The sequence below is a fragment of the Psammomys obesus genome, unplaced genomic scaffold, assembly GCF_907164565.1.
Source record: "Psammomys obesus unplaced genomic scaffold, mPsaObe1.curated_primary_1811, whole genome shotgun sequence".
NCBI classification, from domain to species: Eukaryota; Metazoa; Chordata; class Mammalia; order Rodentia; family Muridae; genus Psammomys; species Psammomys obesus.
Genome location: NW_026595316.1, coordinates 8,181 through 22,537, shown reverse-complemented (window position 1 = coordinate 22,537; position 14,357 = coordinate 8,181). Strand labels below are relative to the sequence as shown.

The window sequence follows — 14,357 nt, the reverse complement described above, 5'->3', positions numbered from 1 at the left end:
GGAGTTATGAATTACAAGGGATTGTGAGCCCATGAATGCTGGGAATTGAACCCAGGTCCTCTGCAAGAACAAGAACTCTAAACTGCTGAGCCATGTCTCCCATCAGGCTTCCCCAATAAGCTGAATAGTCAATTTATAGAACCAGAAAGTGTGTGGCAAGGGTGTCTACATTCATCAGGTCAGTCTTTTATAAAAATAAAAGACTATCCACCATTCAAGGCAGTCTTTCATGCAAATGCAGAACCATACTTGCACCATATTGGTAGTCTTTTCTTCAAATGGTGAACTATGTTGGTACTAATCTTAGACTTTCTGCTGGTCTAAATGGCTGGTAAAAATGGCTTCAGGGTCATCTAGAGTTCATGGCAAAGAGCCCCGTGTAAATTGAAACAGTCATGACTGGAATATAGTTTCTTCAGGAGCCAGAGTTGTGCTTTGGCAGCAAGCAGTTATTGTCCTGTAGTTTCTTCAAGGCATTTGTGGAGTAGTCATAGCAGCTTGAGGGCATTAGGGCAATTTGGCTGGTTATTTAGCTTGATAAGCCTTTGCTCAAAGCATCCAGGGCACGAGGGAAGCAGCCAAGGAGTTGTCAACTGAGTTCCCAAAAACCTTACTTTATTTAAAGAAAAGATAAGGATGGACAGGAACACATAATAAACAGTGTTTTTTTAAATTATTTAATAGTGTTCAAAAGTGCTTATGTTATATTTAAGTACAACTAGGATAGGTGGATTGTTCTAACCGGAATCATCTCTTACCAGCTAGGGTAATGTTTTTCACCCTTCTTAATGCTGTGACCCTTTAGTACAGTTTCTCATGTTGTGGTAGCCCCAACCATAAAATTGCTACTTCATAAATGTAAATATCTGTATTCTCCAGTGGTCTTAGGTGGCTCCTGCGAAAGGGTCACTCAACTTCAGGGTTCATGATGCACAGGTTAAGAACTGCTGAACTAGATGATCATTTTTCCAGATGCAGCTGACCGTGAAGTTAACATGAAGACATTCAGGGCATATTTACCAAGTTCACCTTTGGAAACTTATGTAGCATTTTGTAAAACAGTGTATTTCTATTACATTACAACATCAGTATTTCTAGCTTACTTTTAGGTGTTTGTCCCATTACACATTTACACCATGGTTTCGCAAATTTGTCCAGTAGCTGTACTCCCTCTCCTCTGTTTTTGTTTTTGTTGTTGTTGTTGTTGTTGTTGGTGGTGGTGGTGGTGGTAAGAGTTGCAGTTGAGACAGGGTTTCCCTGTGTCTTAGCTGTCTTGGAATTCTGTAGACCAGGCTGACCTGGAACTCAGACATCCCCTCCACCTCTGTCTCCCCTGTACTGGGGTTAAAGGCAAGTGCCACCACACCCAGCTTCTCCCTCTACTTCTAAATCCTGGTACTAGGCACTAAGTGTCATCTGCCTTTGGGATAACAAAACCAACTCTGACCTCAAAGGAGAGAGACAATAATTTATTCTGTAACCAAATGAGTCACCATGGCTGGGAAACACAGATTTAGGTCACCCCGAAGTTCCACGTTCCAGGGTAGAAGAAGTTCCATGAAGCTTTCATAGTAACTGAGCAAAGAAAGTCATCATTCAAGACACTTTTCCATATTAGTGTAAACATTGGGTAGGTTAAAACAAAGTGGGGAAGCCAATTTTAGGCTTCAGCTTCTATTTGACAGTACTCTTAGCTTTTTGGTTGGTTGGAAAACTACTAGTACCTTGTGCATTCCAGATGAAACTCTGTGTGTTCCACGTGATTTATCTGAAGGTCATGAAGATGTTAGCTACAGAGGACAATAAATGGCTATTAAGAGATCTGTAGAACCGGATGGTTGGTGGCACACAGTTTTGATCCTAGCACTTGAGAGGCAGGTGAATCTCTGAGTTTAAGGCCAGCCTGGTCTACAGAGCAAGTTCAGGACAGCTAGGGCTATACAGAGAAACCCTGTTTTGCAAAAACAAGAAAGAAAGAAAGAAAGAAAGAAAGAAAGAAAGAAAGGAAGGAAGGAAGGAAGGAAGGAAGGAAGGAAGGAAGAAGGAAGGAAGAAGGAAGGAAAGAAGGAAGAAGAAAGGAAGGAAGGAAGGAAGGAAGGAAGGAAGGAAGGAAGGAAGGAAGGAAGGAAAGTTCTGGGGTCTGGAGAGATGGCTCAGTGGTTCTGACTATTTTTCCAGAGGGATTTAGGTTCAATTCCCAGCACCCACATGGCAGCTCACAACTATCTGTAAACATTCTCATACAGACATATATGTGCAGGCAAAACAACACACAGGTCAGTGGTGTTGTCTCACACCTTTAATCCCAGCAGTAAGGAGGCAGAGGCAGGTGGATCTCTGTGAGTTCAAGGCTACCTTAGTCTACAGAGCGAGTCCAGGATTGCCAGTACTACACGGAGAAACCCTGTATCGAAAAACCAGGAGAGATCTGCAGATGGCCCATAATAAATTGGCTCCGGATTTGGAACCCTGTAGATTGTCCGCATCAGTGCATGGTAGGCAAGCTGCATTCTCCACCACGACACGCTATGTATTTAATAGGCAAAGATGGGCAAAGAACAAATGTATATGTGGATGTGAATATCTGTCAAAAAACCAAAACTATACCATTTGAAGAAGTTCCATTTTCTCCTATATCGGTAGCTGAATTAAATTATCACTCATTTTGTTCACAGCATATAAAGTATTACATTCTTTTTGGGCTGATAGGCTACAATTATTTCTGCGAGGCTAGCATTATTTTCCTAAATCACGTTTTAGCATCTAGAAAATGATTTCCATGAGGATGAAATGTTTAGCTAGGCTTCTGCGCTTTGTCTTTTTCACAAGCCTACCTATTCTGTACTCGCACATGGCCATAAAGCCAACCAAATACTCTGAACTTGGGGCTCAATCTAGGCAGGGGGATGGAATTTGCGGATCCTTTGCTGCCGGGAACCCAGTAGCTGGAGGAAGTTGCAGGCGGGCCACGTAGTCTGCGTACGTGCGGACACCAATCCGGCTTCTTGTTCAGTTTGAGGGGGCGGGGCCTCGCCGCTTTGGAGGTGTGCTGTAGTGGGAGTTTTTTTTTCTGGCGTCCTTGGCCTCTGCTGGAGGCGGTCATCCTCCACACCAAACAGCATGCTGCTGCTGGCTTTGGGCGGCCGGTGGGCTGCGGGACTGCGGCCCGCTGGGAGGAAGACGACGTGGTGTGTGGTCTCCGCTCTCCGAGTTGCCGGGGTTGCCTCCCGGCGTGCGGCCTCCCGCTCCGGGCCCTCGCGGCTGCTGCACGGCGGGCTCCTGCCGCTTGTGCAGCCTTACGGGCCCCCCGGGCGAGCGCAGGTCGGCCTCCGTGGGCTGGGGGTGGCGGGGAGCGGTCACAGCGTGCGGTCTGGGGAGCTTCGATGCCCCCGGGCCTGCCTGTCCTGAGAGCCAGTGCGAGGGGATATTTCCTGGGTAGGCCCGGGAGGACCAGGCCTCGGCCGGGACGGGCTGCAGCTGGCAGTGCAGGGATGAAAAGCCTGTGGAAGGAGTAGGTGGTTCTCCTTTCCTGGCTGTTCAAGCACCGCAGATGGTTCCAGATGGAGTGGTTTGTGATAACACGCCCGGCTTAGTACCCCCCCCCCCCCCGCCCTTTGATTGGTGTTTTCGAGACAAACTCTGCCTGTTTTGTAGCCTCGGCTGGCCTGAATTCGCCGTGTAGACCAGGTTGTCCGCGAAATCAGAGATTCGCTTACTTCTTCATTCCCCAGAGCTAGCACTAACGGTGTGTGCCACCACGCAGGGACTAGTTTCTTTCCTACCTTAGAGCTGAAGGTCAGAAGGGTTGATGGGCTAAGAAATTGAGAGATGCAGAAAAAGACTAGCCTCATTTTGAGTTCTGTGTCACTTGTCTCTTTTTAAAAATTTCTTTGATTACCAAGAAAAAGGTAGGGTATGGATGTTACTCTCCTTCTCCTTTTTAGGGAAAGTCTTTAAAATACACACACACACACACACTGGGCCTCAAAAGGTGGCTCAGTGGTTAAGAGCACTGGCTGCTAGGTTCAATTCCCAGCACCAACATGGCAACTCATAAACTGTCTGTAACTCCAAGATCTGACTTCCACAGATATACATGCAAGCAAAACACCAATCGACATAAAATAAAATTATAAAAAATAAATACTGGATATTAATATAAGCACAGACTTTATAACCATAGGATTAACAGGATAACCCTAGCCTGTGAAGGCTCTTCAGGACCCTAATCGCTGAACGAGTGTGTGCACACACTTGTATACACCCACCTGCCAAACAAAACAAAAACCTCAATTTACAGTGTTTTGTTCCGATTGTTGTTTGTTTTTGTTTTTTGAGACAGGATTTTTCTATGCAATAGCCCTAACTTTCCTGGAACTGCCTCTGTAGGGCAGGCTGGCCTTGAACTCACAGAGATCCACCTGCCCCACTGCCTCCTGAGTGCTTCCATGCACCACCACACCCTGTCTGTTTTGCCAACAGTTATTTTTGCATATGTAGTATATGTTTGTGTACATACATTTGGAGGTCAATGTTAAGTGTCTTTTTTTTTTTTGGAGACCAGACCTGCCTCAACTCAGAGATCAGCTTGCCTCTGCCTCCTGATTGCTGGGATCAGGAGTATGTGCCAGCATTGCCCAGCAAGATTTTTATTTTATATGTGTTGGTGTTCTGCCTTCATGTTTATCTGTGTACCACATGTATCAGTGCCCTTCGAGGCCAGGAAAGGGTGTTGGATCCCATGGACTTGGGTTTCAGAAGGCTGTAAGCAGCCATAAGCCCTCTTTAGCACTGAGCCTCTCCATCCCAAAACCTGATTTTTAAGAGAATAGACAGATCCGTCTGAATCTGGAATTCTCTGAATGGCTAGAATGGCTGGCCAGTGAGCCCTGGGGATCTAGGTTACTTTGGAGAATTCTTTATGTGGCATTTTAACAAGTTTTCTTATACTTAAACAACTTTGATAAAAATTTGTTCAAATAGCCAGTTACTCAAGGGTTTCTTGTTTCAACAGCTCCCTGTTTGTTGGGAAAGATGTGTCCGCTGCTTACATACACAGCCTGATAAACCAGAAGATGGGAGGCTGATTTATACTGGCAACCTGGCCCGAACAGTCCTTGGTGGGTAATGTGAAGTGAGGTTATTTCCTTATTTTTCTTTTTGAGATGCTAATCTAATTACATTTATTTCTTGCCTTCAGATCTTCCCATATGCCCATCCTCACTCTCTTTTAAATTCATGGCCTCTTATTTTCACTAATTGTTATTGTGTGAATATACATGGATATGCATCTATATTCCTAAATATAACCTGTTGAGCCCATACAGTGTTACTTGTTTGTTTTCGGGGCTGACTGTTTTGTGATGGAAAACCAGTTGTTGTGTTCTCCCCTGGGGAGGACCACTTCTCCCACACCCAGCTTTACTCAGTTGCCTATAGTCTTTGTTTGGGATTGAGACCACCTGGTCTTGCCCCTGTCCAGTAAACCTTTTAAAGCATATGTTAGCCTATGTTTTTAGCATCACTCAATTATTATAGCATGTTGAAGACTGGTTTTTCCTTGATGCCTATCGACACAACGTAGAGGCTAAGACTTACCTTTTTAAGAGTTTTAAAGATGTTTGAAGGCTGAATTGTGTTTGTTGTGATCTTACAGCTAGACATTGAAGTGTCTTTTCTTTGGCCATTTGTCTGAGAATATTTAATAGGAAAATAAAAATATTTTACTATTCTAAGGAAAGTGGAAGAATGTTCTGGTTTGTACTGAAGTATCCCTCACAAGCTCATGTGTTAATCTACCCTAACTCTCCTCTTTTGAGAGGCCTTTAATTTCAGAAGGGCCCTCTCCTAGAAGGGGATCATGGCTCCTGGCCCTGCCTCTCTGCTTCCAGTTTGCCAGGAATGTCTTCCACTCTATGCAGTTGTTGGTGCGATGTTGCCCACAGGTGTAGGATTAAGAAACTACGTTGAAAACTCATCTCAAGAGTCAAAGTTGCCCTTTCCTCCTTCTAAGTTGCTTTTCTTCGGTATTTGGTCATAATACAAAAAACTGTGACAAAAAGCCTGGCAACAGCTCTTCTTTGTTGTTTTTTGAGATAGGATTCCTCTATGTAGTCCTGACTGTCCTACTTGCCTGGCCCTGGTAATATCTCTTTAGAATGGTTGAGGCTGGGTGTGGTGGTGCAAGCCTTTCGCTCAAGGGTCTATCTGTGAGTTTGAGGCCAGTCTGTTAGAGGTAGATAGTGAAACTTTGTCTTCAAACAAAACAAAACAAACAAACAAAAAACAGGTGATGGGCCTATGTAAACACATCTGGCCTTATGGTAGTTCAGGCTTTTAATCCCAGCACTCAGGAGGCAGAAGCAGGTGGATCTCTGAGTTTGAGGCCAGCCTGCTCTACAGAGTGAGTCCAGGACAGTCAAGGCTATACAGAGAAACCCTGTCTCAAAAACAAAACAAAAAACCTTACTGAGTTGAAGGTCTATTGATTTGTGCTGTATTCTTACTTGACTCTTCTGCAAAGGAGAAAGTAGAGGATTTCTTTTTGTATGGATAAGCTATTATGCCTGTGGTAACCCCTATGGGGTTCAAAGTTCTACAGTTGTGGAACAGGACAGATAGATGGCTTAGTGGTTAAAAGCACTGGCTGCTCCTCAACAGGACCAGGTTTCAATTCTCAGTGCCCACATGGAGGTCTATCATCATCTATAACTCCAGTTCCAGGAGATCTGACTCCTCGTCCCCACAGACAACAGGCATACATGGGGCGCACAGACATGTAGGCAAAGCATCCAACACATAAAATGATTTGAAAACTTTTTTAGCTCAGCACTGGTGGCACACACCTTTAATCCCAGGATTCAGGAGATAGAGGCAGACAAATCTGAGTTTGAGGCTAGCCTGGTCTACAGATCAAGTTCCGGGACAGCCAAGGATGCACAAGAGAAACCCTGTCTCAAAAAACAAAAAACAAAACAGAACAGAAAGTACAATTATAATTTGTGGAGAAAGTTACTGGCTGAATCTTTCAGTGTTGTGGGTAGTAGAAAGTTGCTATGTCAGAGGCCATGCTGCTTTCTGTGTGGGAACTCGGGGAGAAACCTGGAGAGAGTGCTATGATTCTGGAAGTTACCCAGCTGCCACATGGCTAACTCTTGAAGGCTTTTCCTCAGTTAGTAAATCAGCCACAAATAATTAGGTACCATATTAGCTAGGCATTGTACCAGGGGCCTTGTGTCAGGGATACTACTTAAAGGTAATACAGAATCTTAAAGTTGATAGGAAAGAAAAGATGAATATGATATATAAAAAAATGACAATCATGTTTGCAGTGTTATAAATTAGATATGACTTCAGGTTAAGGAGAGAAAGCTAGAGCAGAATGGTAGCATCAGGATGGCTTTCAGTTAGGTCTTGTCTGATGAGTCTGAATATGAAGAGATATGAAAGGGCACGTACTTCCCAAATGCACAAGTACAAGCAGAGGCTGGAAGGCTGTCATGGTTCATATTGACTGTCAGCTTGAAGGGATCTAGATGAGACTCTGGGCGTGTCTGTGAGAGATTGCCTCACTTCGTTGAGATGTGGGGTCCTGGGCTGAATAAAGGAGAAAGCACGCTGAGCACATGGATCACTCTGTTCCTGACTGTGGATGGAGTGTGATTGGCCACATCAAGTTCCTGCTGCCACACCATCCTATCTAGTAGTTTCTGTTTAATATCTGAAAACAGTAGAAATGTATTTTTTACAGTTCTGAAGGGTAGAGGTATAAAAGTGAGATGTGTGCTGGGCCATGCTTTCTTGAAGGCTCTAGGAAGTCTTCTTAACCCCATCCAGCTTCTGGTGGCTCTGGTAAGCCTTAGCATTCCTGGCTTGTAGCTTGCCCAACTGTGACTGCTGCTTGCTCTTCCTGTGGCAGCCTTCCCTGCATCTCTCTTTCTTCTGTCCTTATAAGGGCATTTTCGTTAGCTATTGAGCCCACCTTAATCCTGCATGATCTCATCTTGTTCTTTAGATCTGCAAAGAGCTTCTTTCCAAATAAGGACACATTATGAAGTTCTAGTTAGGCATCAGTTTTAGGGGACACTAACTTATTACAGTGTAACAAAAGTAATAGGGAAAAATATTTTGGAAGGGGTAAGGAATGTTAAATAGGAGGCAACATAGTCCTCATTTATCTCTTGCACACTGATGTCATATCAGCCCTCATGTATCTCTTGCCACTGATGTGGGAAGAAGAAGGGAACTATTTTTAAATTACTAGCAGTATAATTAAGCTTCCAGTCGTTAGTAGTGTGTAAGAATGGCTGCTTAGTTCCGGCTCCCTGAGCAGTAAGAAGTCAGACTTCTGTTTCTGTCGTTTTGGGGGGAAGGGAGTAACATAAATTTTAATTATAGGTATCTTATGAATGACATTTTTGTACCAGTTTTCTTAAATTGTCCCAATTTTCTTAAGGGCCATTTACACACTTGCCCTTAAAATGTCAAGGTTTTTTTTTTTTTTTTTTTGTCATTCCACAAACATTTTGTACGCTGGGGATAGTAATTCTTCTGATAATAAGTTTGAAGTGTTTCTGTCAGGGACAGGCTGTAGCTCAGACTGGCCTCAAATTCTTAAAATAGGCTGGACTTGAACTGATTCTTTGCTTCCACCTCAAACGCTGAGATTATTGGTGTCTACCGCATATTGATTTTCTTTCATTCTTTTCTTTCTTTCTTTCTTTCTCTCTCTCTCTCTCTCTCTCTTTTAAAATATAGTCAGACTGTCAGTTTTTTGTTGTTCCTGGAACTTTAAGAAAGATTTATTTTAAATGCGTAAACCTGTGTATGTGTGTCTTGCGGGGGTTGGTTTTTCAAGACAGGATTTTTCTGTGTAGCCTTGACTGTCCTGGATTCATTATGTAGACCAAGTTGGCCTTGAACTCACAATGATCTGCCTGCTTCTGCCTCCTGAGTGCTGGGATTACAGGTGTGTGCCACCATGCCCGGCCTGTCAGTGTATCTTTATGGGAGCATGTACACGTGAACACAGGTGCTCTCAGAGTCTGGAGCTGTTGGAACCCTTGGGGGCAGTTGTGAGCCACTGGACATAGGTGCTGGGAACTGAGTTTTCCGAGAGCAATACCATGTGTCCAGGCCCCCCACAGACCCTCGGTGTAGTGGGAGCTGGTGTGACTTCTGCTTTCACCTTCCTTGTTCTGGGGTTGCACGTGTGCCATTATGGCCAGCTTTGTTTCTGTATTTTGAGTCATATTTAAATTTTTTCTATTTCAGGTTAAAGGTCTTCATGGATACCTCTGTGATTTTTTTTTTTTTTTCGACCCACATTTAAATCTCTAAACTCTTTGGACTTTTCATGGCTTATGGTATAAGGATGAATTGAATTTTTATCTTTATTTATTTAGTTAGTTTTTGGTTTCTTGAGACAGGGTTTCTCTGTATAGCCTTATCTGTCCTGGACTCGCTTTGTAGACCAGGCAAGTCTCGAAATGACAAGAGATCCACCTGCCTCTGCCTCCCTGAGTGCTGGGATTACAGGCAAGTGCCACTGCGCCCGTCTCATGAATTTAATTTTATCATTTTAAAAAGTTTTAAAAATTGTATTTGTGTGTGTGACTAGAGGTTGATATCAGGTATTCTCTTCCATTGCTCTTGTTTCGTTTCCATTCTGTTACTGCTATACAGTATTCTGACTAAAAGCTATTAATGGGTTCAGGAAAGCTGCACATAGACCACTCAAACACCAGACTTAGACTGATGGAAGTTTATTGAATTCTGAGCAAAAACTGACTGTCAGCGCTGTAATCTGGACTCGGGAGCCTGATTACGATGTTGGTCTGTTTCTGAGGCAGGCTTTTTATACAAAAAAAGTAACCAGGTAACTAGGTGTAAGAAGTGGTGGGGGGGACAGTATTACATCATTTTGATTAGCTAAGCATAACTGATTTTGTTCCAAGTGTATTGTAGCTAGACAGAGCACTGTAAGATGATTGGCTGGGATTTGGGATAGGGGAGCTCTTAGGAGCTTTCCAGCTTTCTGGGAATAAGGAACATAGCAGGATGTGGGGTCTTAACTCTGATAGAACATATATTTTATGTTTAACTCAAGCAGAACATACATGCATTTATCATCCATTTTATTCTAGGCAACAAGTACTGAACTATTGAATTGTATCCTGGCCTTAGGCACATAGGGAGACTTGAAGGCAAAATGACTTCTGATATGCTAAAGGCAACAGCAGGTGTTAACGGAGGAGCTAAGGTTATGCCAAGAACTAAAGTCTGAAAGGAGGGGCTATAGAGTTCAAGCAGGTTACAACAAAGCACCTTGGGGTGGGGGTTAATAGATTTATTTCAGCTTACTGGTTTGCAGTCCATCTTTGAGGGAAGTTAGGGCAGAAGCTCAACCAAAACATAAAGCACAAACCTTGGAGGGTGCTGCTTGCTGGCTCATGCACAAGCTCGGGATAAGCTAGTTTTTTTTTTTTTTTTCCTTTTTTTTTTAAAATAGTTTATTTAATTTTTATTTTATGTGCATTAGTGTGAAGGTGTCAGATCCCTTGGAATTTGTGTTACAGACAGTTGTGAGCTGCCATGTGGGTGCTGGGAATTGAACCCGGGTCCTTTGGAAGAGCAGACAGTGCTCTTAACCACTGAGCCATCTCTTCAGCCCCAGGCTAGGTTTCTTTAGCAACCCAGGACCACTAGGGTGGGCTGAGCCCTCCTATATCAGTTAATAATCAAGACAGTCCCCTCTAGACCTGCCAGTCTCTGCTGAAATTTCCTTCTCGGCTGACTAGACTGTGCCGAGTTGATGGTTAAAGGTGGCTACGACAGATTTCTACCTTATTTTTTGAGACAATCTCTCATTGAACTTGGAGGGTTTTGTTGTTTTTACTTTTGTATTTCTGTGTATGTGTAGCTCTGGCTGTCCTAGAACTCAGTCTATACTAAATATGACTTCAGGTGGTCTGTCTGCCTCTGCCTCTTGAGTGCTGAGATTAAAGAAATGAAGGTGCCATCATGTCGAGCTTGGAGATCATCATTTGCTTAGACTGGCTGGCTAGCAAGCTGCAGGATCTGCCTGTCTTTGCCTCCCCAGCTCTGGGGTTACAGGTGTGTGCTCCCATGCTCACCTTTTATGTGAGTGCTAGAGCTCTGAGCTCAGGTCCTCATGCCTGTACAGCAAGTACAACACCCACTGAACCATCTCTCCAGCCTTCCGTGCTCTGGAGACAGGGCCTCACTCTGTAGCGCAGGCTGGCCTTAAATATAATGCTTTAATCCTAGAGTCCTTGCCTTTGTAGTACTGGGTTTGCAAGTTGAGCCACTTAGCTTCTCTTTTTCTCATTTTTTAAAATTTTTTTATTTTTTTTTTTTATTTTAAGATTTCAGCTGTGCTGGGGAATCAACCTTGAACAGCAAGCATGTTAAGCAAATATGTACTATAGAGTACTTATACCTATTCTCCTTCCTTCTCTCACTTTTTTTTTTTCTTTTTTAGAAGTAGTCTAACCATGTAGTCAGTCTATGGTGGCCTCAAAATTGTGATCCTTTTGCCTCACCAATTCTTATTTGTTAAATGGAGCAATGATAACAATTATATGCTTTTTAAAAGCTGTATTTATTTATTATTTATACAGTATTCTGCCTCCATGTATACCTATACCCCCCAAAAGGGCACCAGATCTCATTATAGATGGTTGTGAGCCACCATGTTTTGCTGAGAATTGAACCCCAGACCTTTGGAATAATGGCCAGTGCTCTTAACCTCTGAGCCATCTCTCCAGTCTCCAATTATATACCTTTCTTAGAGCTTTTTTATGTATTTTATGAGAGAATAAGTAAATTGCTTAAGACAGAAGATGTAGAACCTGGCACATAAGAAGCACTTTGTTGTGTTTTGCTTTTGTTATGGATGGAATGATTATTGTGTTAGCTTTGTCAGCGTTGTGACCAAGTGCCTTTGGTATAATATTCTTTTGGAATTCTCTTGTTCATTCAAATGCTGATTTCTTTCCTCCACTCTCTGGTTTCAATCTGGACATTGCATTGTGATACTTAATCTAAGCATCACCTGTCTCAACTTTGTGTAAACATAGTTTATACAAACATAAACATAGTGATTTGGGTATACAGCTGGTTTAGGATTAACAGCAGCACTACTAAAAGATATATCAATAGTAAATATTAATGTACTTTACAACAAATGGTGCCCAACTAATCTAATTATCCACACTCTTTAAATCATACTTTATCATAATTTGGTGGGAGGAATAAGCTCCCAGTGATATAACGTAAACTTAAAACCTAAAAACTCCCAGGTCATTTACTGTCTCATTAAGAGAGACTCTTAAACAGGCCCTGGAGCAAAAGGCAGCCTCCTGCCTTTTTGTTGTAATGGCGTTCGATAATTATTATTAATTATCTTTTAGTAAAGCCCCACATTGGGTGCCATTTGTTGTACATTAATATTTGCTATCAATAAATCTTTTAGTAGCACTGCTGTTATTTGTGTACCCAAATCACCACACAAGAGTGGGATTTATTTAACCTAGATCACAATGCTGGGCAATAGTTGTTCCATCCTAAACCTCCAAGCCCACAGTTTCCTACCATTCAGATTTTACCCATTATATTTGCTTTTAGTGATATCTTAGGTCCAGTGCATCTCTCCAAGTCGTTCCAAGACCTCTCACCCTGCCTCTGCTCTCCTCTGCCAACCACTCCTTCCTGTCCTCTGGCTCCTCCTCTCTCCCTCCTTCTCCTTCCTCTCCTTTGCTCAACATTGTGGCTGGTTGTTTTATTTTGGCAGTTATGGATGGAATGATTATTGTATTAGCTTCGTCAGCACTGTGACCAAGTACTCAAGAAAACTATTTCATGGAGAAAAGATACATTCTTGCTCACAGTTCTAGAAGGTTTGGTCATGGTTGCTTGGTCCCATACCCTTGAACAGAACATCAGGGAAGTAGGAGTATATGGCAAAGGAACTAATTCTTCATGACATAGGAGAAAGAGACAAGGGGCCAGGACAAGGACCTGTCCCCACCAACTGACTGACCTGAATACAACAGCCAAGTTCCACCTCCTGAAGTTTCTAAAATTTCCCAAAATTGTGCTACCATCTAGAGACCAAATATCAGCACATGAAACTAGAGGACATTTTTCATTCAAACTGTAACAATGGTATAGGAAGAAAAGGTTGGAGGAGTTAATAGGATAGATCGTTTTAGAAAACCTAGTTATTAATCTGCTTCTATTGTTTTTTCTCTTTAGGTGTGAAATTTTTTTCTTATTCTACAAGTATGATCAGCCTTGCATTCTTACCATACCTTTTTTCACAAAGTAATGTGGTCTTTGGAAGTCAGCCTTTGCAAATCTTATTTTATGGAATCATGGGAAGCTTCACAGTGATCACTCCCATGCTGCTTCACTTTCTTACAAAAGGCTATGTCATCCGGTTGTACCATGAAGCCACAACCGACACTTACAGAGCCATCACTTACAATGTTGTGCTTTCGGAGACCAGCACAGTGTTTCACCAAAATGACGTGAAGATTCCAGAGAGTGCACATATATTTACCACCTTCTATGCTAAAACAAAATCACTGTTAGTTAATCCAGTGCTCTTTCCAAACCCTGAAGACTACAACCATCTAATGGGTTATGACAAACCATTCACTTTTGATATGGAAGAAGTCAGTGAAAAGAAACCGCAAGAGGATGACAAATGAACCTGACCTTGCTTACTTTTAAGTGTCATGTATATTTCAGTGTATAATAAGATTGTTTTTATTTTGTTATTGTTAGTAAATGATTGTAAAAAACAGTGTGGGGGTGGAGGACACAGTGCAATTGGTATAGAGTTTGCCATAGTGAGGTCCTCGGTTTGACTTTTATCATGTAGCGGGGAGTGCTTGTTTACACTTGTAATCCCAGCATTTTTAATCCATGGGACATGGAGGGAGGAAGATCAGAAATGTGGGATCGTCTTTGGCAATGTAAGTAGGTTTGAGGTCAGCCTGGACTATGTGAGACCTTGTCTTAAAAACTAAAAGTTGAAACTGAAAGCCGAATTCCTGAATAATTTTTAGATAGTGATGTTTCTACGTAATAAAATATGTTTAAGAACAAATAGTTTGTTTAAAATGTACATACTCGTGTATTTTGGTATATATATATGGCTACATTCATTCATATCTTTAGACAGAGTCATACTATATAAGCTTGGATGCCTGAAGCGTGGTATGTAGATCAGCGTGGCCTTGAATTCATACAGATGTGGCTGCCTCGGCCTCCTGAGTGCTGGGATTATTGGTGTGCACCACCACCACTAGGCCATGTTTGGGTGATAT

At 42.5% G+C, this 14,357-nt stretch overlaps 1 protein-coding gene across 1 annotated transcript; it reads left to right on the top strand.

Annotated features, from left to right (window-relative positions):
• Positions 1–3,030: 3,030 nt before the first annotated feature.
• On the top strand, positions 3,031–14,155 carry Tmem70 (transmembrane protein 70). Its single transcript, XM_055619200.1, has 3 exons — positions 3,031–3,321; positions 5,015–5,120; positions 13,279–14,155. The coding sequence occupies exons 1-3, from the start codon at positions 3,121–3,123 to the stop codon at positions 13,734–13,736; spliced, it is 765 nt and encodes a 254-aa protein (XP_055475175.1). The 5' UTR covers positions 3,031–3,120; the 3' UTR covers positions 13,737–14,155.
• Positions 14,156–14,357: the final 202 nt, after the last annotated feature.